Source organism: Maylandia zebra, linkage group LG3 (genome assembly GCF_041146795.1).
Source record: "Maylandia zebra isolate NMK-2024a linkage group LG3, Mzebra_GT3a, whole genome shotgun sequence".
Classification (NCBI taxonomy): Eukaryota; Metazoa; Chordata; class Actinopteri; order Cichliformes; family Cichlidae; genus Maylandia; species Maylandia zebra.
The window spans coordinates 49,080,599-49,106,272 of NC_135169.1; the positions used below are offsets into that span (position 1 = coordinate 49,080,599).

The 25,674-nt window shown below is 39.3% G+C and overlaps 1 protein-coding gene across 4 annotated transcripts in view; it reads left to right on the forward strand.

The window, feature by feature from the left end:
* sorcs2 (sortilin-related VPS10 domain containing receptor 2) overlaps positions 1–25,674 on the forward strand; it is a 416,004-nt gene that overhangs the window by 256,084 nt on the left and 134,246 nt on the right. For all 4 annotated transcript variants that reach the window (XM_076881972.1, XM_076881973.1, XM_076881974.1 and 1 more), the window contains exon 4: positions 24,045–24,209. In XM_076881972.1, coding sequence (XP_076738087.1) covers positions 24,045–24,209 — 165 coding nt within the window. The remainder of the gene's footprint in view (positions 1–24,044; positions 24,210–25,674) is intronic.

A 25,674-nucleotide genomic window follows, 5' to 3' on the forward strand; every position in this document is an offset into this window, starting at 1 on the left:
TATTATGTCAACTGCTAAAAAAAGATCTCTTGTCTTTTATTTTGTTTCTGTACCCTGGGTTAACAGTTTTTCAACATGCAAAAACCCCCCCCCCCCCACATTTATTAACTGCATCAAAGCCTACAGTTGACAGATTTCAGATGTGTTTTTACCAGATCTGTCTCCTTTACAGCTTAATGAAGTCTGAATCAATACCTCAGTCTACAGTATAGCTCAGTAACAGCTTGTGGCGTGACTGCAACAAGAAGCATATTTTTCATCTTCATTTTCGTCTCTTCATTCCACATGCTTTGCTAGCATGCAAGCACACTGATTCAGATCAACCCTCCGTGTGTTTCATCAAACCAGTGCAGATGAGTTACCGGCAACCAAGATTTTTCTGTCATCAACCATGAAGGCAGAGCGCTCCTGCTCTGCCCTAATCCTTTAAAAACCACAGCACTGGAGGTGAAAACATCCAGCTGAGATCTGAAGTGCTAACAAAATGCATTTAGCTGTCTAAACATATTAGATTTTGCAAGAGATATCATTTTACCACAAGAGATTTACGTATTTACCACACCGTTTTGAGTTAGCTGTAAGAAAGGTTGTGGAAACTGTGGTAGCAATCCGCTGCACTCTCCCAGACTGTGTTAATATAGCACATGTTTTATACTCTCCAAACACTTAACTTACAGCAATATCTTCATCTTAAACTAACATATGCACACTTGACTTATCTGTGGCAAAATGCTTACTACAAATGTGGTCATATTGTGTGGTTAGGATTCTGCACATCTTCTTATTCATTATGTCTTCCTACAGACAGTCTGAGAGTCCTTTCAGTTTTTAGTCCTGGTTATTTTTTGTTTAGTTTTCTTTTTTATTTCAGCAATGAAACTTCATCCAACACAATATGAAGGGCCATACAACCTGCTTTTAGATTTGAACAGGTATACTGTACATAATAAAATGTTAGTTCTGCTTGTTTGCAATTAAATATGAGGCTACTTTTCCTCTTTTACAGAGGTGTACTCTGGAGAGCAGTTGACATTTATAGGTTTGTAAAATGCTACCTTAGACCATAACCCATAATAATAAATGGCTTTGTAGCAAATCCATGATTTTTGTTTTTTGCAAGAAGTTATGTATTTTCTTTCTCTTTTCCTTTTTTTTTTGTTTGTTTTTTTATTTACAGTGTATCCTGCCAGAGAGTGAAAGCAAAACCTTGGAAATCTAACATTCTGTCTTATTTTATTTAATAACTGTGGTATGTGCAGATATGCCTCCTCGTCTAAACTTTTTGGAAATTTTAAAAGAAAGTAAACTGCACAGTTAGATAGACCTGACCAGCTGCTTCTTTGCTGCCTGTTAAATTTACTCTACAGGATGTCAAGCTCACTTTTTCCAACTGCTTATTCATAAAATCGATTCTAAGTTCCAGTCTGTTCAGGATATTAGAAATAATGGTATAAACTGAGGTGAAGAGTATGTGGAATATTTTCCAGAAGCTGTCAGGATAGTGCATTTTGCATGCCTTTATCCTTTTTATTTCAGCCTGTTGAGGGGAAAAAGCATATAGATGTATGCAAAGAGAAAAATAGCAGAATGTCCTATTAATTGTGAAGATTTGAACAGAAATGGAAATGCATGCTGCAAACGCTCCAGTGATCCAATAAATCTTATTATTTACTAATATGAAGGAAGCTGTTCTGCTTTACATTATTCATTTTCCTTTCAGCACATTCAATTAAAAAAACCAAAAACACTTTTACACTATTTATTGTCAAGTGAGTTGTCTTTGCAACATGTCCTGGACTACCCTGGTGTTCTCATGGTGCCTGTCCTTACACACTGTTGGAACCTCACAAGATGTTTTAACAGATGATAATTACCATTGACCAACACACTGCTTATACTACTAGGGCTGTGCGATATCACCAGGATCTCATATCCTGATATAAGATATTTCACACCCCGATAACGATATATATTCCAAAATAGTGCATTTTCTGTAAATTCTGTAAATCTCAGGAAACTCAACTCGTGTGAAGTGTTTTTAGCTGAGCGTCGTGTGTTTTGAAACTATAGATTTTTAGATATAAGTTGCAACAGCCACCAGTTTGTTTGTGAGTATTTATTACATGGCACACCGCGGGGGGAAGCCTGTTCTAACGTTGGAGTCTAAGGTTTATTTTGAGAACCTAACAATTACAATTAATTCAACAAAAAAATTCTAAAGCTCTTCCTTGGATGTTGAGGTATGAACATTCAGCCCGGTGCCCAGTGCAATCAGAAGGGGAACAGGGAGATTGCTGCCAGAGTGATCAGGGCCAAGAATTTAAGCTTGGTAACAAGCGCTGCTTGATGTGAGCATTGTACTGCTACTGCTTATGTAAAGCAGATTTAGGGGAAAGGGCATTGTGATGTTTCCTTTTTAAGTGCTTAAGTTAGGTTTAGTTGGGTTATTAAGTGTTTATTAAGGAAAAAGGAGCATTGAAAGGAGGAGAGAAAAGTGAAAGCATGGAAAGCAATGATAGTAAAATATCTGGGGCTCTTCCTGGAATAAAGTGTTCAGTGGATGCCTTGCACTTCTTAGTGCACTTTTCCCCTTGTGTTTCAGCTGTCTAAAGGGGGTAAATCACATAAAATAAATGTCTTGATTCTGCTGTGAAATCACTTATTTTCTCTTTTAAAAAACAGTTCTTGTCAAATTTCCCAAAACACTGTCAATTAAATACTCCATATCTGTTCAAATCAATTATCTCCACCACGCAAGTGCCCTGCAACACTGTTGTGAAATAATTGAGCTAATGGGTTTTTGTTCCCACGCATATGGTATCAAACCCCTCTCTCCAGCAATTAAGATCATTATCTGCCCTTGTGTTCTTGTTTAAGCACATTTCGGGTCCATTTCGCTAACTCACGGGTTGAGATCAGATTGAATTTAAAGCTCAGAACCTACTGTGTACTTTCCACCCTGTTAAAACACGTCAGGTGACCACAAGAGTACTCCACTTATTGAGAGCTGTGGCCATTTCATCCTGAGAGCTCTTATAGCATGGATAATTGACCTTGTGGTAGAAAAGAGCAATTTGTACTTTAAGTAGCTGAGATATTGTTGAGGTTCTTACAAAATTAACTGCTTTGGAAAACCTTCAGCCACTGCAATTTAACCTTTTAGCAAAACTAGGTATTTATTACAAAAAACTCACACACCTGCTTATTGTTTTGTTTTGGGGTTTTTTTTGTTGCTTTGCTTTCAAATTTATGCAGAGAGCACAGTTGACTGAACTTATGCTTCATCTTAGAATGTAGCAATAAGTGATGGATGGTGATAGAAATATGATGCAAATATGGATAATTCACGATACCAGCCTCCTCAGCAGGGAATATTTGCATATTTAGTGGTTTACCAAGGGCTCTTTCTGTGGAGGAGTGCCCACTGGTGTGTAGTGACTTTTACAGAAATACAAGCAGAAACTACCCCCCACCCCCTACACACACACACACACACACACACACACACACACACACACACACACACAAAGAAAAAAATAGGAAAGAAAGCAAAAATAAATGCAGCGTCTTTCAGTCTTCAACAGGACAAATTGAACCAGATTTAATGACATCACACTGAAAACGTCTTGAGTTGTATTATTAAGAAATACTATTACTATACTTTAAACTCTACTTTTTTATTCCCTTGAGATCCAGAAGGTCTTTTCTGCCCAACGTAGCAGTGATGATCTCTGAGTGATGTCACTCCCAGCTTCACCACCTGACTTCTGCAGCAAATGAAACACAACAACAACCCATCATCACCTTTTCAACCTCCCAAGCCAGACTTTTTAAGTCTCTAAAATCAAACCCACTCACCAGTCGATATCACCACTAAAAGACACCTATAAGTAGGCATCAATATATTATGTGCCATGAGAGCTGGATCTTCAGTGGACTTCTGTCACCATCCACAATGGTGCAGTTGGAGTCTGTGTGATGGGAGGCATTGGAGATTAGCACAACAGTGACCTGATCAGCCTTTATGTTGGAAAGCACAAGAAAGGACAGATCCAGCCGGTTAGCAGCAACTGAAAGTAAAGTGTCCATTACTGAGGTGAGGGGGAAAAAGAACAATAAATAGAAAATTATACTATATGGCTGCAAATATATGTGGGTAGCCCACAAAGATAAAGTCTATGTTGCCAGGAAGCACTGGCGTACACATAGACTACCTTGAGTCCTTGTTGGTAGGTGTTTATGAATGGCTGTAATAACTTGGCTTCTGTAACAGTCTCCCAGGTTTTTAACTAACCATGCATTCAAGAGTGTTCAAAAGGGCCACACCTTACACACGTCTAAACCTGAACATAACTGTCATCCAGTTCTGAGGAAAGTTATTTAGGCCTTGGCAAACGTGTACTAAAATGATATTCAGAATATTCAGAAGTCATTGTTGTGTTACTTCATTTACCACTGTGTTGACTGTTATTCCACTCTGTGCTGTACATTGCCATGTTGTGATTTACTGACCCTGCTTTCACCAAGCTACACTTCTCTTGTGTGTCCAGCACCAGGAATATATGTATGCCAGTCAGAGTGATGCCCCCTGTCACTGGTGATAAGTGGTAATTGAATTTTGCCAGGCGAAGCTGTCAGGGCAGGTCTGGCAGACTAGTGTGTGTGTCGCGTGAGAGGGTCTTGGCAGCATAATGTTTTTAATTGTGTCGGTCAGGGCAGTGCAGAGGTCTGTCTGCTGTAACCTATCGGCTGTCTCTCGGTCTTTCGGCTTCCATTCATCTCCCTTCATCTTTGTAACTGAATCTTTTCTGCTTCTCTAGCATCAATCAAGCTAATTAGTAAATTAATCTTGAGGTCGGCATCAAAGTTCACTTGATTATAAAAAGAAGTGATCTGCCCACAGAGAGTGATCATTAAACTTTAGTTCTCCTGAGCACTGCTAGGGTTTATAGCTAGAGATTTACCAAGTGTGGCTAATAAGCGTGTTGTCGCAATTGCAAACATGCGCCAATTGGAGTGAAAATGTCTGTGGGTGATCTACTGACAATGTGCTAAATTATAAAAGATGCAAATAATTTATTACAGCAATGACCACAGAACAGGAATATCTACATGCTGAATTTAAAAAAAATTGAAAGAAATTTATTGATTGCAACGTGTACATGCTTGGCCTTTGCACCCTCACCAAAAAGGCATAAATATTCTGTAGAGCTTGCATAACTTAACCACGTGTGGATTCCAGCTCACTGACGTCAGCATTCAAGAATACAATGAATCGAGAATCAAGTCTCAGGTAGTTACATCTCTTCTCTATGGTCTTTATAACAAGTTTTTCTTAATCTCCATATTACTACCTGATAGTCACTTTCCAAAGTTGTGCTGCTCTGTAATATTTTCTACTGCTGCCACCACAAGGTTGCAAGGTCAAGGCAACCCTTTCTGTTGTTTTCTCGGTGAGTGTCTCTAACCCTCTGTTCTGGACACAATCCTAAGTGTTTGTGGCAGTTCCAGGCGGTGATGGTTAGCCAGTTGACCTCAGTGGTGCAGCAGCTGACAAACTGGCCACTTTTAATGTCAATACCCAAAACTGACTTGGTAACCTTTCCCCCCCCTTCATACAGCTCTCTGTTATCACTCCAGTGTTTGCATTTAATGCACCTGGGGCATTTCTTGTTTTTTATGTGTCCCTCAGCAGCAATATAATCCTTAACCCCTCTTTGCAATAATGACTTAGTTCACACTGTTATTGTCATGATCCCTTGGATTCATTATGTTCTTATTTAATATATTTAAATTTGATTTTTAAATGTTTTTTCTCCATAGTTTATATATTTTAGGAATTGTATTTTTATTTTTTGTATTTATTTATGATTATCTTATTATTCGTGTTCCTTTGTTTCATGTTTAGTGCAGTGGCAAGTGGTTAGTTTTATGAAAAGGCAAGCAGAGAGTATTACCTAACCATTACTTAACCAAAATAAATTAAAGTAAAATAAAATACAGTCTTGGTAGCCGGGGGATTGGTCCGCCAGAGCCGCCGTCCGGCTTACAATGCACACCTCCTGCGAGTGGTGGGCCTGCAGGAAGATGGGTCCGTGTCCCTTTTTTGTGCTGTGCCCTGTTCCCTTGGACAAGCTGGAGGAGCAGGATGGGGAGAAGGAGGTCTGGGCTTTTACATTTTAACAAGATGAACTGGACCAGATTACATCTCTGCTGTGACTACTCCAACAGTCTATTGCTTCAACTATTTACTATAAGTTGACAATCATGAAGGGTGGAGGATTTTTTTTAGAACTGTTGCTTTAGCAGAAAGTTGAAATACATTTTTTTGGACTATTTTATTATTTTTTGTACTTTACAAAATGACTGCTTAACCCTTTAACAATAATAATAATAACTATTTTTACTTAAAATCTTCAGGGAAAACACTAGTTAGTCTATCTCCAAAAGTTGATTCTGTTCATCTGGTCGTAGCGTTTTGTGGGAGAAACGTTTTGTCACTCATCCAAGTGACTTCTTCAGTCTCAGCTGACTGCAGGTTTCCCCAAATCTTATAAACAGTAAATTTGCATAATGACTGAAACCAGCCCTGGGCTGGGAGGTCAGTTCTTTATTCATAATTATGCAAATTCTCATGACCATTGATCAACAACCACTGACCAATACCCACTGATCAAAGATGACTGATCAATGGCCATGAGTACCATTCACAGAGAGTTGGGGAATGGCTGCAATCACAGCATTGTATGACGGCGAAAGATGTACTCTTAGGCCCCCTCCTCGATTCAGAGATGGTCTTTCCCTTTTCGCGTAAATGGCCTCCTTGACTCCGCGCTCAAACCAGCGTTCCTCCCTGTCCAGGATGTGTACATCCTCATCATTGAAAGAGTGTCCACTGGCCTGTAGGTGTAAATAGACTGCAGAGTCCTGGCCCGACGAGGTGGCTCTTCTGTGTTGTGCCATCCGCTTTGCCAGAGGTTGTTTGGTTTCCCTGATGTATAAATCCTGGCAATACTCCGGGCACTTAACAGCGTACACTATGTTACTCTGTCATTGTGCAAATTTACTGTTTATAAGATTTGGGGAAACCTGCAGTCAGCTGAGACTGAAGAAGTCACTTGACTGAGTGAGTGACAAAACGTTTCTCCCACAAAACGCTACGTCCAGATGAACAGAATCAACTTTTTGGAGATTTACTTTCCTGGATGATTGAGAATGCATCAAGACTAGTTAGTCTACTTTTGTGCTTATATTTGACTTATGTTGTGTCATTGAATAGAATGCTGTGTCACAACTATTGTACTCTAATGCTGCTGCTGGCACCTTGTTTCAGTAGATGCACACTTCAAATTAGGTAGTGTGTGATCAATGACAGTAGCTTATTTCAAAAGCAAGTTGGAAAATTTAACACTGCTGCCTGGAAGCAAACATCAATAACATGCTGTTGAAATATATATATATATATATATATATATATATATATATATATATATATATGACAATTTTTCTTTAGAGAAAATGCAAAGTAGATGCATTTTAAGTTCATAAGGCAATGTTTTCACATTATCATTTTAATATTAGTAAATAAAGGGAGCAATTTCACAGTTTAACCTGGTGGAGATGTCCGGCTTTAAGTTGTCTCTCAGCTAAAGTCTTGAGTCTCCAGGACTTACATTAACACATCCTACAAAAATTACTACAGAAAACTGTTTTCAAAACTAACTTTTCAAGACGAACCAACTGAAACTGGAAATGAGATACCCTCTTTCAATCTTGTCACAGGTCTTGCTGTGTTCGCAAATGATTGCAGTAATGAAAAATAGAGAGCAGAATTATTTCTTGTGGCTGCATTACTTTGTGATAGACATAGAAGCTTTTCATGCCACTTTTTGCCGAAAGTGTCCTGGGACAGGCTCTAGTCTGAACCTTGAGCAGATTACAGCAGTTTTTTTAGATTGTATTAATTGATCATAGAAAAACTGTTTTTATCAGTGTGGTTTTAAACAGAAATTCTAGAAAACATTCCACAATACTAGAAATAGGAAGCAAGAAAATGGTTAAATGACTGAGTTGATCATTTTCTATCTATAGCGGTGCCAAAGAGTCCAGTTTTCTTATATGGAAACAATCAAAACTGTTGAATGGCTTGATGGTTGAAAAGCAGCAAACAGTAATGTAATAGTTATAATCTGCTCCGAATGTTTTCAAAGTTTAAAACATGTATATTGTATTTCTGCGTGCAGTATGTATTCATATGATATTGTATTTTGAGCAGAGAAACAGCTAAATCTGACATTTTATTCGATGTACTCAAGGATTTAATTAAACCATATGGAAATGATTTATTCCGCATGCGAAAAGGATCGTTTTAGCCAGGTCTGCTTTGCCAAGTGCTTTGGCCGCTCTGTGTAATAGTTTCTAACAAAGCAGTGGCTCAGAAATTACTCAAAGTTCACTTCTTATGTACACCCTGGACAGGTCACCAGTCTGTCGCAGGGCTAACACACAGAGACAGACGACCATTCGCACTCACATTCAGTCCCGCATTCACACCTATGGGCAATTTGGATTGATTAATTAACCTATCCCCACTAACTGCAAGTCTTTAGACTGTACGAGGAAGCCGGAGTACCCAGAGCATGCTGTGCAGCAACAGTGCTACCCACCGTGCCACCATGCTGCCATTCATTAATTCAATGCAAAAATAAAATTTGTGAATGGCACCAATTTATTGGGGCTCTTAACTGGAGTATCTATAGGAATGAGGGGCAGTGGCTGGCAGCATTGTGTAAAAACCTTACTCTCAATACCAAACAAACCAAAATGTCATCATGGAGGCACAGAGTTAGCCCAACCCCTCTCCACATCAACTTATGATGGAGTCATATCTCTGAGGGTCGTTGGTTAGCTAATACAACATCTGTGGTGGAAAAGGCTCAGCACCGCCCCCAATTCTTGATGGTTGTAAGGAAGAATAAGCTGGAAGAGAGGTTGCGGGTGACCTTTTTACCCCGTTACAGTTGAGAGTGTGCTGACATGTTTCATTCCATTGAAATTCAGAATACACTTTATTATTTTACTTTTTTATTCTATAAAATTCTATTATTATTGACATATAAGGCTCTACATGGACAGTTCCCTGCTTATATAGCAGAGCTTCTGAGACCTTATTCATGCAGTCTGTTTCTGATTTTCTAACCAGGGTCTCCTAACTGACTGTCGCTCTGATTTTAAAACTAGAGGTGATCGCGCTCGTGAGGCTGTAGCACCCTGTGGAACAGCCTTCCTCAATCAATCAGGTGATTCTGTTATTTTAAACAGTTTTAAACATCTGCTGAAAACTTATTTTAATAGGTTAGCTTTCCCTTAATCTTTCACCTTTATTTACTTTATTTTATTTTGTTTGTATGGCCAAAAATACCAATGACCATTCACTTGATTCATCTTCTGCTTTATATTATCCATCTCACGCCCACCCTCATGGCCAATTTAGAATCGCCAAATAACCTTTTGAAGTGAGAGGAAACCAAGGCAGCTGCAGAAAACCACACTACTGCACCTGTCCATAATTATCACTGAAAATGTTTTTCAGTTACTTCTGTTTGAAAAAGAAACATAACTCTAAGTTCTTTTGGTGAGATTCACATGTTGCAGCCCTTCTATGTATCAGTTTACACAAGCAACCAGCATTCAGTTCACTTATTTTGTGTGACCATCTATGAGAACACACTCAGTCATAATTAAAGTGCTTAATTGGACTTTAATAATACAATACTACAATTGTATTTGAAGGAAACTGTTTCCAGGGCCTACTCCGTGGATCGGCTTCCTCCGAGGCGTGGACGTCTATCAGCAGAGAATGTACCTTCACCTATCAGCAGAGAATGTCCCTTAGTCTGTAACACAGTCAAATATATTCTCAAGTAATATTCAAGCATGCCATTCAGCGTGTTAGTACGAGCAGCTCGGGAGCAGCTTGGGAGAACAAGAAAACAGAGACTGCTTTAGATTGTCTTCCCAAAGTGACTCAACTTTATTCACAAGTACAACAGTTTATATAGAGGGTAAAATTCATGAGACAGCAGATTATCAGTTTAAACCAGTACAGACCAAGATAAGGCAGCGTCTTCCTGCCCTTGGGTGAAGAAGCATCCTTTGTGTAGTTTATTAGTTCAGCTACAATTGTGATTATCTCAGCGACATATTTTCAAGGCACAAAACGAAGAGTTCTTTCATTAGTGAAATCTGAAACAAACCATTTGGCCTTCAACAGGCGTCTAAAAGATTAAGAAACTAATGTAGCTGAGGGAGTGATCTCTGTGGTATTTCAACCTTGTACCAGCCTGTGATTCTCACACATCAATTCTTGGGTCAAAGAGAAAAACACTGAAACAAAGGGGCCTTATTGAATGACAGAGTTTTCCTGCATAATGTCACTATAAAACAATATCCAGTAAATGCTACCATGGTACTAAAATACCTAACAGTATTGTTGTACAATAATACAATAATACTTCAACCTAACAAAACATAGACTTGTTTAGCATTTTATCATATTAAATGTAAACTTAGTTCAATTAACTTTGGCCATTTGAATCAGTTTTAATGATCAGTTATATTTTTTACATATTTGAGGTTGGATGTTTCCATATACTGACAATCACATATATCTCCTGCCTATAAATATTTTTCTCATTTTGAGGTCATTGTCTTCTATTTATTCCTGTGGCAATATAATATTATTTCCCTGTGTCAGACTAGAGTTGTCATGGAGATGAATACATTTAGTGCTATGAAAAAGTATTTTGCCCCTCTCCTGATATTTTTGTATTTTCTTGAGTAGTTGTCACACGTCTTTCAGATTATCGAACAAATGTTATCATTAGACAAAAATTAGTCAATACAAAATGCAGTTTTTAAATAATGATATCATTTATTATTCATTTGTTATTAATAAAAAAAAAAAGATATCCAGACCTACCTGGCCCTATGTGAAAAAGTAATGTGGAACAAGTAGTTATTACATTTTGGGCTAAATCACATTAGGCCAATTCTTGTAAAATAGCTTCTAATATTACAAGTTGTTTGATGATATGAAATATTTAAAGTGTAACAAAAATGCAAAAAATAAAGAAATCAGGAAAATACTTTTGACAGGACTCTATGCGTGTGTAGGTGGTTGGCATCTGAATGGCAGTCATCAGTAACAGAAGTCTTTCAGGTGTGGAATACAGTGAAGACCTCTCTCTCTCTCACAGCTTCAGGCAGGAAGGAGTTTTTTCACTTTATGTAATTAAGTCTAGAATAATTGCTCAGAGGTTCCTCTCCTCCCTCTCGCTCTCTTTTCTTCTTTTTACTTGACAGAGGAATGTAATTAAAAAAGGAGAGAGAGCTTTCCTGAGGTTTGATCATTGTCTCCAACTTCTAATGGAGAGCTTAGACCTGCTGTCTATCATCAACAGTGAGTCAGGGAGAAGAAGGCGATACTGGGAGAACACTAAAGGTACACGAATCCAAAAGTGAGGAGGAAAATGACATAGAAAGACAGGAAACAGCTGAGGTAAAAAGAGCATCATGCAGTCAGAGAAAATATAAAAAGAAGAGAAATGTAATGGCGCTGAGACAATGGTGTTTTCAAATCAGTTAAAATTTCTAACAATGAATGCCTTTTTAAGTTAGGCTTCTTTTTTCACTCTGATGTAGTCTGAAGTGAGTTTCTGAAGGAAAATGATAAATGTCAGGGATTTACCTCAATCTGCCAATGCAGAACTTGTTCTTTGATAACTGATTGATAAAGAATGAGTAAACCATTATAAAGCAATTAGTCATGTTTGAAATCCTTTATGAAGGGGGACTTTTTGCAAATTGAAGGAATAAATGTATCCATGCAGGTTATATAATATATATCCTCAACAATTCCCCTCAGTATCGCCGCCATCGGACAGAAGTGAGCTTCGCTGACTCATCAACTCATATCAGACTGCTTTCATTAAGTTGTACAGCTCACTCCAGAGTAAATACACATGGACACCAGCTGAGTTAAACAACAGGCTGACATCCTACACTCATTACAGATGAAGGTCGCCAGAGTTGTTTGTAGTACAGCAGCCAGTGCTGCTAGGATTATGTCTTCAATTGGGAGAACTAAGAAAACAAAATTCATATGACTGGAATCTGCAATCTCCTGACATCTGTTGATGAGATTTTACACAGTCTACCTATAATTTGACCAAATGAAAATCTCTTGTATGTTGTCTACAAAACCTTGAATGATATTATATTGGTCTTGAGTGGGGATTTGAAGGATGTGAAACTACTGTTTCCATGCCCAACACTGAAGTTTCTCTCTTGCTTTAAGATTCAGTTGCTGGAGTCAGCCTATTTAAATGTTTTTTAGATAATATGTGTTCACTTCAGAGCTGTACAAAGATAAAGGCAAATATAGATCCTGCATTCTGAGACAATGATGGCTATGAGGGAGTAGGAGGCAGAATACTGAGTCTTTGCCTATTGTTTTGGAAAACGATGTTTTTTAATATAGCCAAACTAATGATTCACACCTATTATGCATCTAATTTGTAGGTAAATTTTCAGACATATTCATACTAGCAAACATAGCTGGACTGGCCATTGGGCATACCGGGCAAGGTGATTTTTCGTTTTTATGGGCCGATGATTTTTTTTATTTATTTATTTTTATAACAGTATAAACAATGAAAGGTGGTGGATTGGCCTGATGCTGGCAGATGTGTAAAAATAACTCAGTTGTTTGGTGGCTATGGCGGAGCTGCCACAAGAGGCCAGGTGGATGAGGGAAAGGTGAGGCAGGAGGAGAGACCCGAGGCAGCCGCCAGTCCGAGTGTCAGGTGAGCTGAACTTCAGGTAAGAAGTTATGGCCTGCAGTCTATCTGGGTCAGATATAAACCAAGTTTAGGTGGAGTTTATTTTCGTTGTGCTGACTTTTTGCCGTCAGTTACAATAACTCGTACTGCGTACTAGCTAGCATGACGGAGTCACGAGCAGTTGTCCAAGCATTTCACTACATATCGTACTGTGTATGACTGTGTACGTGACAAATAAAATTTGAATTTGAATTTGAATTTGAGTTTCTACAGCTGGGTGGGTGCTATGTTACTGATAGTGAACTTTATTTTATTGATAAGGTTAGTTAGTAGAGTTGCCAACCGACCCCTAAAAAACGGAATCGTCCCGTATTCAGAGAAAATATTACCCCCCCCCCCCCCCCGTCCCCTTCTGGCTGCCTCTGCCTCAATTTTATCCCACAACTTAGACATTCACATTATTCACACTCTCATTACACATACATATAGGATCTTGGGGGTGGGCACAATCACGGAGTCCAAATCACCATCAGGGTGTATACCTCACCCCTGACGTCGTTGCCCACCTCTCAATTTTAAATACACTTAGTCATTGAGGGTTAGCAGGAGGGACTATGCGCTTACCTGCTGCTCCTTGGCAGGTAGCTCCATGCCCTCCTGGGTTTTAATTGCACCTTAGAACACATATGCATCAACACTACAATGAGCGGGTGGAGGGAGGTTTGGAGTCTTCTCCCACCCCCATTCTCTGCGGCCTGCTGGAGCGGGAGGGCTAGTAGGAGGAGTTGGCCGTCCGACTGCGGTCTGGGGTGTGGGGCCTCCCTGCTGCTGCGGAGTCGGGGTGGTCTGCCTCTCCCCACCGCAGGGAAAAGGGTAACACCACCTGGGTCTGGGTGCAATTCCCCCCTCCAGGGGCAAGGGTACCTAGACCCGGTTTGTAGAGTACGCTTGGGGAGTGTGATTGTGTGTACAGCGTCTCTTTATGTCTGTCTCCACGTTGGTTGAGTGTGGAGTGAGTGCATATGAGAGCATGAGGGTGGGAATGGATGTTTGTGTCTGTGTGTGCCTGTATGTCTGTGTCTATATGTCAGGTTGGGTATCAGACGCCACCTCTCTGGGGACACCTCAGGCCCTCCAAGGTTTGGAGGCCTATCTCCACCCACCACCACTTCCCCTGCCGGTGGCGGACTCCCTCAGGTGTCGGTGTGTTGGTGGTTCTATGTGTCTGGGGGTGGGCGTCCGGGTACACACCGGCTCACTCCTTGGCGGCCGCTTGTCGGGGCCTGGGGCCTGGGGCTCGCTCGGGCCCCTTTGGAGGTGGGGTGCCCCCGGCCTCTCGGCCTAGGGCTCGGTCACTCAGGCGCAGCTGGGGGCCGGCGGAGCTCACGGGCGCGTCACTGCAACTCCCCCTGACTTCTGCTCCGCGGCTGCTGGGCGAGCCCTCATCTGGGACTCTCCTCAGCTCTTACTGGGACAGTGGCGCGGCTGCCCCTCTGTTGGTCTTCCATGGTCTCTTGTGTTCTGGGGGCCTCTGGATGTCTGGAGTTTTGATCTCCTCCATACCCGCTTCACACCCTGGAGGACGGGGCTGTGGCCCCCCCACACTCCCTAGCAGATCATTACATGGAGAAACCTTTGGAATGCAAGCATGCTGATCCACACAGGTATGCACACATGGGTATTCACAGACGCGGACTAAAGCTTTCTTGGCTGCTGCCTCAAAGCACACTGTGCGCTGTCTATCTTGCGTGCTGCACAATATCGTTTATTACTTAGTAAATACTGATATCTATGACTAGCTAGTTTATTGTGATGGTGCTTTGTTTTCTCTATTATTATGTTGCTCTTTGTTGTTTGCTGTCTCCTCTGTTTGTTTTTGTTTGTTTGTTTGTTTGTTTTTTTCTCCATACAGGTGACCCAGGAGTTTTTTTTTTTTGTTTTTTTTTTGTCTCTCTTCCCCCCCCCTTCTCACCGTCTCTTCTCCCCTTTGGTTTTCTTTCTTTCTCTCCCCCTCTCTCTCTCATTCATTCCCCCTGTCCTATTTATGAAAAAAAAAAAAAAAAAAAAAAAAAAAAAAAATGACAAAGGATGAACTGAAGCTCTGCCATCACGTAATGTCGCATACTGCTGTTTCTGATGTCATTTAGAAAAAAAAAAAAAAAAAAAAAAAAAAGAGAAAATATTACGCGTTTCGTATTGAGGCTGAAAAGGAACGCAGTTTGTCCCGTGCTTCAGCTAGAATGGAAAAAGACACAAAGCTGGAGTTTTTCTCTGTCTTTACGTTGTCAGCTGTCTCTTCTTCTCTCAGTCAATCGTGAAACTGATCAATGATCAGCTGATCGGCTTTTCTCTCGTGTTTGTTTATCCCACTTTGCGCCACAAAGAGGAAACCAGCGTTTGTCGTGCTAAACAACAGCAAAGACATACTTTTCTTTCTTATTCTCATTTAAAATATCTAGCTTTTATTAAATAATTATCTGAATCTTACAACCAAAGTTTTTATCTGATGTACAACGTATAGAAATCATACATATACCATCAAAACAGTGTACATCACTGTCACAACAGTGTTTGTTTTCATTCAAAGGCTTTATGATTTTTCCTATAATACCTGGTGGGCCGGTCTCTAGTCAAAGTTTTTTGTCCCAGTCCAGCCCTGCTAGCAAAAGCTGCTGTAGAACAGAAAAAAGAAAAAAAAATCACACAAAAAGGGAGAAGAGTATATCAAGGCCTATGTCAGTCCCAATCTCTGTGCTCTGGGAGGCTTCAAATGGAGGGAGAAGCTACAGGGCTGAATCTGGGACAGGCCCCACACGAAACAAACCCACATCATTCTGCACTGTATCTACCCGTGTCAATCTCAGAGTTACCACACACTTACTGGAATTGCCACTTTCTTTTTCGGTTTAATTGTGAAATATTATTTAATGACATGACAACAAGCAAGCAAAGCTGAGCAATTAAAAAAATGTATCTTTGACAGCCATTTCAAAAAATCTTTTTAAAATGGTTAGAGGTAGGATTACACCTGGTTCTGCATGAAAATTACATCTCACGTCATGTCAGTTTAAACTTTTGGTGTGCATTTCACACAGTTTGCACATAATTAAATAGACAGTATTATAAAGTATAAACAGTGGTTATTTAAGCCAGCAGTGAGTGGATCAAATGTTTTCTTAGGTGGGCACACTGATAAAGTACACATTGATCAAATCAAATAGAAACATAGTTTTAACTGTGTTAACATCCATGAATTATGGTATATATGACAGTAAGCTTGTCTCTAAAACTTCTTTTTTAAAAATATTTTTATATATTAATGCATGTCTGCATCAATGAATGAATAGAGAGAAATATACATAAATTATGAGCAAATGTGGGTTAAATGGAAAAGAACTGCTTCTTATATAACGCTTTTCTACTCTCCCGGAGCATTCAAAGTGCTGTATACAACATGCCTCATTCACACCCACTCATACAATGTACAGAAGGAACTGTACTTAAGTGCAATCTAAGCATTCACACACATTCACACTCCAGTGGATGCATCGGAGAGCAACTTGGGGTTAGTATCTTGCCCAAGAGTACTTGGCATGCAGACTGGGGAAGCCAAGGATCGAACCACCAACCTTCCAGTCGGTAGCTGATCTGCTCTACCACCTGAGCCACAGCCACCCCATAAGTAAAATCATAAATCAACTCCCCATAAGGAGTAAAATCAGTATTGACCTGCATCATGAATCTGACAGACTGGGAATCCACAGTGTTGGACAGCAGCTTCAGACGGTAGTCCTTGTTCTTGTCTGACCCACCAGTACTGTGAGTTGGTGGGTCAGCACCCTAACTGGAACCTGCAGCAACAGGTTCAAGTGTCTGTATGCTGAACTCACAAGGACTAGCATTACAAACTGTAGCATGAGACAGTAGACTTTAAGTACATTTGCATGATGAGAAAATCAATTAATATAAATCTGATGTCTCTTTTACTAATTATCACCAGTGTTCAGGTCATCACTGGAAAGAAATTACTATAGTACACTTTACTTGTTCCACACACCAATGCACATCCCTGCATTGGACAGAGGACAGACATACAAAACCACCAACACAACACAGCTGAAAAAGCCCAAGGAGACTTCAAAGTGATCGCCACAGTTATTCTGCTCTTGAATCATGTACAGAGAGAAATGGAGGCTACAATGTTCCCAGCATGACTACTCATTACTATCTTTGTTAGCTGCTGAAGAGTAGGCCAAGCTGCTTGGCTAGTGTTAGCATACACTTAACTTTAACATCATTCTGGGTTCTTGGATAGCTTTGCATTAGCTTGAGACTGTACAGATGTTTTTGCACAATAAAAATAAAAGTAATGTTCATCTCCACTCCACTTAAAAGATGTAGACTGTTGCACCACTGTCCTCCCTCCAGCACATGAACTGAAAAGGACTGAAGATAGGGCTAGTGTTCAGCAAAAACACGTTACATTACTGCGTTACTAAAAAATGTATTGTGATTAAAGTAATGCATTACTTACTAATGCATTACTTTAATCACATTATTTGTCATTGTATTAAAAAAAAACGTGGGTGTGTTTCCTGTCACATTTACAGCCCCTGCCAGCCTCTCAATATTATTTTTTCAGTGCATTAGGTTGTAAAGTTTGGTATAAAGAATATGCATTTGAACTTCATGCTCTTCAACTACTGGTCCTCTCAGACTGGTGATTTTCCACACCCTCAGTGTGTGTGTGTGTGTGTGTGTGTGTGTGTGTGTTTTCATCTAAACTCAAGCCAAGATGTGGGACTTTGCTGAAACTGGTCACCTCCATTGTAACACAAATGGAGCTGCCTGGGAGGAAGCTAATGGACTGTCGGACTGTCACACTGTCGCAAAGCTGGCCAAAAAACACACTGCCAGACCTCTCACACCTCTATCTCTGACACCTCTGACAATGTGTTGTTCATGTTTGGCTTTCTGATTCCCCATTTTAACCACTTCTCACCTCACCTTAGAGAAGTGCAGTGACAAAAATGCTGGAAAGAGTCAGGACTGGCTTCTGAGCAAGAGGCTTTTGCTAAGTCTTTAAATTTGAAACTGATTGTACTGGGAATGAATATTGAAGTGATACAATATCCATTCAACATTATGGATTAACCTGCTTGAGGATTGATTGAAAATATTGACAAAGTTGAAACCACACTTAAACTAGTGGAATTACCACAGTGGAAGATATTATAAAAGTGAATATAAGACCAAATAGTATCATAAAAATCGTTTTTGCTCCTCTAACTCAATAAGAAATGTCATAGTTGTTATTGGGTTTAGACAGAAGTGGAGTTTGATGCTACAATCTTGACCTCGGGCAAAACAGTCTCAACTCAAGGTCATTTCATAGCTTGTTGCTGAGTTACTGAGATTGGAGTCAAAAACAGTTTTTTAAGGTAACATTGCTTTTTCAGTCTTCTAGAAAGTTAAAAATGTTCGAAATGATCAAACAGACATACAATACTCTCAAACTTTCAAACTACTCTAGGCTTTAAAATGAGCCTCTCATATTCTTTGTCCTAATCCTCCACAAAAAGAACATTATTATAGGTATTCAGGCACTATATGCCCTGCTAATTCATTCAAATGAAATGGCTGTTTGGTCCTTATGCAAACCACTTCAGCAAGATGACCTTGATTTCACACTCTGTCCAAATAGCATGACTATATTTTGATATGACAAGAACTACCTGAAGAGGATTTGTTTCATTGGTGATATGAAACAATCCTGAAATACACTGCAAACAAATCTTAAACTAAGATGGTACAACAGAGATGTGCAGTACTTCAGGTAGGGCACGAGGGAGACTCATGTCATAAATAAAAGGTGGTTGTCTGATCAAAACTTCCATCCATCCTTGTTTAGTTTAATAACCACCACAAGACTAAAGGGAGGGACTAACTGAGCATCTTCTGAAACTTGTTATGCTGTCTGGTGATATCCTCTTGCCTCCCATGCTGCGTTCCCCTCCCAGGTCTTCCTAACAGACCATGGCTCAGTAAGCTGTGGTCACATGGGGCCCTCTCTCCCAGTGGAAGCTAGAACTCAAGCGATTTATATATGTAATTGAGTGGAAAGGAACTGTACCAGGAACTGCACTAGTATGCCTGTGTATGGGTATGTTTATGTGTGTTGACCCAGATGTCAATAACAAAGAAACATTCTGATTTATACGACTAGGTCCTAACTAATTAGGTTTATCTTCTTTTATATCTGTCTGTCACTCATTGCTGAAATCTGGGAAGGTTCACTTACAGTTTTCCAAAACATGGCTACATGGCAGGCCATTGAATCTTTCCTACGAGTTCATAACAAAGTTACGAGAAACAAAAATGTATTGTGAATTATAGATAGCAGGCTGAATATAAGGATAACAAGACTACTGAAAGCTATTTTTGAGATAATTACCTTGAACATGGCGCGGAGTTCTTCATTGATTTATTACTTTCACAAATAATATTTGCAAAATAACAATTCAAACGGTATCCTTCATCGACTTCTCTCATTTTTCTGTGCACATGTACAGTAAGTACACAATTCATTTGCATAGGTGTGCATTTGTGCCGGTGTGCTTGTATCGTGCAAAAGCTTTCTCCATTCTCAAGACTTGAGGTTTTCATCAGCCATATCAGCCTGCAGCCATAAAACCCTTCAGCTGTTCAAAGATGTGTCATGCAAAACAAATGCACATTCTCATTCTTCTCTGGGCATAGACCTTCATGTTGTTCATGTTCCAACTGCACACCAGCACTCTTTTATAAGCTGTTTTAAGCTGCCAAGAAGATTGTGCTGCTTTATAATTGACAGCAGGAACTGATCATTGTTGACACACATCAGAGAGTGTGATCGAAAGATTATCAAACATCGCATAGATTACGCAAGCTCTTCCCAAAGCCACACTGGTGTTTAAGCCGTTTTGCAGATTAAAAAGAGCTGAGTTTTGTTCCTATAAGTCCCCTTAATGTGTCACACCCCAGAAGTCTCCACAGCAGACACAGGAAGTTTAGAGTCTGCTTTTATCTGCCATGCACAATAGGAGCACTGTGCTTTGCTAAGCTTGAGCTATTACTCGGAGGAAATCGTTATGAAGGAAGAATGTATCAAAGTCCTTTGATTGTGGAGGATCATAACTTGTGCGAAAAGAATTGTCTGTCTGCCCTCCCCCGATCCCATTTTTTTGAAGCCTCACTGAAAAGTTCACCTTCTTATCTGTCAGTTGGTTAGTCAAGCTCAGTTTCAACTCTGTAAAGATTTGAAGGCATTCCTCCGAGCCTACAGTTTGACAAGACTGCCACTTGTTGGTAAGTCAGGTTACTGCGCCATGAGGATGAGTGCATCAGTGGCACACTCATCTTTTACAAACTCCTACATTATTTTCTGTGGTTTCTGTGGTGAATAATAAAAGATAAAACAATTTTAAGATTCGTTTTAGCAATTTTGTCCCATTTTGAGTTTCCCAGGTTGAAACCCAATAAGGGAACAATGCATGAATATGGAGGGGTTACAAGACGTTTAAGTACCACATAAAATGCACAACTCACAATAGTGCATAGAATAGAAAAGGTTTATTTTTTTGGCTAAGGTTTTGAATTTAATTTTAAACTCCTTTCACCTAAAGTCTCAAAAAGACCAGTACAATCAAATGGAACTGCAAAGATTTCTCAAGTGATTTAGTAATACACTTTAAGCTTAGAAATATCTCAACTTGGAGTCCTCAGTGTGTAAATGGTAATGGTAATGACTTGTTCTTATATAGCGCTTTTCTACTCTGTCTGAGCACTCAAAGTGCTGTGTGTGTCTCCTACTAGATTTCAAAAACGCTCTCATTCTGTTTCTAGTCCCATGATGCAATTGAGCAGCATTTCCCCTCCTCAGCCTGACTACTAACAGCCCACACCTCCTGTGCAAACAGATACTTTCAGTTAAACAGTGTGTTTTCATTTAAATCTCTGATGACAAAAAAAAAGATAATCTGATGGCATCAAGGTTAGTCAAAAGCTTCCATAGGCTTAGTAGTGGACATTGTGACAAAGCAAGCAAACAAATTTAAAGACTGAATGAAAAGCATTTCATAAAAAACGAATAATTAAAAATACTATCTAAAAGTATAATTGTGTTTAGCTTCGTTGCATGATGATCTGTGTTTCACTGTTGCTAAAACTACAGAAATCTAGTTACAAATGCAAACACATCAAGAGCATGACCTTTGTGGTAGTACAGATTTTTATTGTTTATTTATTTGTAACTTTTTTTTGTTTTTTGCTAAGCTTATAGTACTCAGTACCTCTGAGTAGCGAGTTTCAGGTTGTTTTGGGTGAGATTATGCAACTTCACCAACTGACACAATCATATTCATAAGATCCGGTGCACCTTTATGCTTCTTTTTCAAGCATTTGTCATCTCATTTGTCTCCATTTGTTGATATGATGTCTATATGTGAGGTGGGACTGTGTACGTGTGTGTCCTGAGGATGTTCAGTGTTTGTCTTAGCTTAACTAGGTTAAACCGAGTGATATCCTTTAAATGATGACATGTTGGCACAGGAGGGCTGACCGATTGATGGACCTGCCCCACAGGGACATGAGGCAAAAGTGTGTGCCAAAACAGCTGTCATCAGGCTTTATACCATAGAAGCCAAAAGACTTTGTAAACACATGTAAATATGAGATTGGGAGTGGTCATTTTGGTAGAAATTAAGGATAGTAATTGTTTGCTGACTTCCTACATCCACAGGGTGAACTTGAGCTTTTCAGTGGAGCTTTTTAGCTGTAAACAACAAATACACTGAGCAAATCCCAGCTGACATTTTCTAAATTAACTGTATTATAAGAAATAAAGTCTTCTTTCCTGCTGTTCTAACATCATCATTCTACTCCTCTTCCTTGTTGACCATGCTCTGCCTGCAAAACAAACACCAAGCTTTTAATTGACTGTGGTGCTAACGGAAATTACACCCAACTCACACACAGTTCTCAAGTATCAACCCAGAAAGATGTGTTATTCTACACACACTCCTTAATTGAAGTCATGATGAGAATCCTAATAGGGGTTGTGTGTGTGTGCGTCTGTACCTGTTTAGACATTTTTCTGGGGACCAACAGCCCTGAAGGGGACCAAAATCTCAGTCCCCTCAAGTTTTAGCGTCAGGTTTACAATTAGGTTATGGTTATAGGTTTAGTCTCCAAAAGTTGATTCTGTTCATCCGGACCTAGCGTTTTTGTGGGAGAAAAGTTGAGCATGCATCAAGAAGTTATAGGTTTAGGGTAAGGGCTTTTGTGATATTGAAGCTGTTCTGATGACTATAAAAAGAAATGACAGGTGAAGATTTGCCAGAAATGTGTTCAGAAAATAGGCATACATAATACAAATCACTGAACACATTAAATATGGACAAAAAATAAAATAGCACAGTGTTAGTTTAGCTATAAAAGTAGTAATGATTTTTTTCTTTTTCTAGAAACGGACAGTATAAAAGATGGACATAGCCACTGGTTTTACACCAGCTTTGTGTTTCTTTAGATAAAAACAAAACAGAGGTTGGATTAAAGGATAATAAAAGAAAAGATCGACAGCAAGGACAAAGAGGAAATACTACTGGAGTAGATTTCTGTGAACATGAGCAATGCTCTTCTAGAAGCAAATATGTAACCTGAAATTTCCAGGTTATTCCCTACCTGCTTTGATAGGGAGACAGAAATCTCTCAAGTACTCTCTCAAGATTTTGTGTAATCACTGCCCTAAAGAGCTTTAAACTTGTACAGTATACTTTTTTATTTTATTTGATCTTTTTGGGTTTTTTTTGGCTTCCTGCTGAAAAAAAACCATCCTTCCTGCTGTTTTTTGTTTTCTGGCGATTTAAAGGAACCATTCGATTTCTGAGTTTAGGTCTAGTTGTCAAAGCATCAAGTGTGTGGATGCTCTCCAGCAGGTGTGACTGATTTTTGACCAAAGAGATCGATGGACTGGTTATTCAAAAATTACTAAAAGTATCTTCTGTAACACAAGGCCCTGAAAGAAATCCAGATCAGGCAGATAACCCATAAGTTTCTTGGCCTACTGGGACACTGAAGTGAACATTATTAAAACTATGCTTTCCCCGCTTTGATGAGCCAAACATGCTGTGTAAGAGGCATTTATTACAGGTTTGTGTAATAAATTTACCCAAGTATAAGCATACAAATATGAAGCTTTTCTTTTCTAATACTAAAGTACTGAACTCCCTCTAGAAGGAGCTACTGTAACCTTTGAAAACACTATTAAATATACCATTGAATACAAATTGCTTTCGGCAAGGTTGAATATTAAGGTTATTTTGGAAGTGAAGGAGGAATATAGGCATTAAAAAGGGATTTTTTTCTTTCTTTGTACGTGGACAAAAGCATGCAGTCTTAAAATAAGAATTAAAAGCATTGGAAGTACCTTGACAATTTCCTATGAGTTGATTTATTTGTTTGCTCAATTGTTTCTGCCCACACATAATACTTATTTTTTTAAATAGCCATTACATGTTGAATATCCCTTTCATTAAAATTATATCTCTAGTTTGCATCCATTAATCTTTGCTGAAACATTTGTTAAGTAACAATACAGCTAGTTACTTTATTGCATTTCTCTGACTGAGGACACTTTTTATAAGGAGTTGCTGTAAACAACCAAAAACCCTCATGGGATAGCTTCCCACCTCTCACGCACTGTTAATGAACATGACTGGTTCATTAGTTCCTATCGATTTCCCCTATTGAGACACTTATTGCAAGTGTCTGGGACATAATTGTGATTGGTGGGTTGGCAGTTCCTGGTGTCCCCTGTATTTAATGTTTTCACTTTATGAGCTATAAAAGTCTGAATAGATAATCAATAGAGTGTTGCCATGGTTTAAGCCGCCTGTAAGGTTGATGGAAAGTTTTTCTGTTCCAGAGGATGGCCTTGAATGAATGTGCATGCATGGCAGTGAATGCATTCATATTTATCAGGTTTTCAGTGCATGCAGGTGAATTAACATGGACAAGTGCTGATATGAGGAGGATATTTTCAACAGACTGCTGACTTAGCACCAAATATGTTGCAGGATGCTTTGGACCGTATCACCTGTGACCTTCTTTTTTCTTCTTTTTCTTTCTTTTCTTCTTCGCTGTTCTCTCTATCATCTCTTACAGGTAATTCTGGTGGGTTCCTCTATAAATGAACGAGATCAAATGCTGTTTATCAGCACAGATGAAGGTTCCTCCTTCCAGCGGCAGTCCATCGACTTCACACCTGACACGCTCATCTTCCACCCCAAGGAAGAAGACAAGCTGCTGGCCTATTGCAAGGAGGGCAGGGTGGGTTGTAGACACAAACATAAAAGAAACTTTTGATTCTGTAGCTGAAATAAATGCACAAGGAGTTATCGTTGGTGTTACGTTACCAAATCTTTTGTCGTGCAGCAGCGCATTATATCTCAAGATTTACGACTAAACTCAGGAAAAAAAACGTCATATGTTGTTTTTTCATACCACAGTAATGCTGTTCTGTAATTCTTGAATTAAAGTGAAATGAATTAAACAATAACCATATCCAAACACAGTGACGATATAGTGTAGCAGAGGTGGGACCAAGTCATTGTTTTGCAAGTCTCAAGTAAGTCTCAAGTCTTTATCCTCAAGTCTCAAGTCAAGTCTCAAGTAATGTCAGGCAAGTCAGAGTCGAGTCTCAAGTCACTGGTGTAAAAGTCCGAGTCAAGTCACAAGTCTGAAACTTTGAATTTCAAGTCCTTTCGAGTCTTTAAAAAAAAAATGAAAAAAGCATGTTGCAGTTATATGTTAAATGTAAATATTAGACCATGTAATTTTAAAATCTGTGTTTTTCTCAACACATGACAAAATAGTGAACTTAGAAAATATACACAAATTGTGAAATTGCACCTCTTTAAAATGCAGCTCAATTAAACCTAGCTCCAAGAATAATTTTCACCGACAGTTCTGAGATAAGCTGCATGTTATTCTTGGATGCGGTTGTAGGACCGGCTTTAAAATCGCATGACAAAAATATCATACACATTAAAAAAAACTGTATCACCAACGTAGCCTGGACAACATTTGCTAGTTAGATGAAGTCAGCTATCTCATCGTAGCATATTTATATGCATATTTATAATCATACGGTTCTTGGAGTGAGTGCACACACTCATGAAGTTTAGTAACTTCAGGTCACTGCAACAAGCCCAGGTACAGTTTACCGCCGGATGGGTACAGGACCTTGAAATGCACCGTGTAGAACGAAAGACCATCGTACGTATCATAAGTTTACCAGTCTCACAAATTGTCTTCATAAATACACATTCGTTAGCCGTTTATTAATATAACCTTTGAGCTCAACGGTAATTAATTAGTAGTGGAAATAATTTCTGGTAGCATCACAGAAATGTAGCAGTGACAATAATACTGTATGCTGTAATCGTACTGGGCAATTAGTGATACAAAAAACCTGTTTTATCCTGTGAATAAAAGTATATATTTTTGTCAATGTACCATAATAACAGAGGCGAAACGCAATATTGTGTCAGGACAATTCACTGTTTATGCACAATAAATAAAGGAGCATAGCGCGACAATTTCTGTTCAGCGCCAGACTTGCTTGTAACCTATATCACCAATTATGTTATGAAAATGACGTATTAACTACAATAGAAGACTTGCCTTCGTGTAAATGCTTGGAGCAGACTAACCTGTGAGCTGGAGTGTTCTGGGACATTATATTTGGTCTTTGAATGGCTGCAATCCAGGCCATCCGTCACGTCTTTGTTAC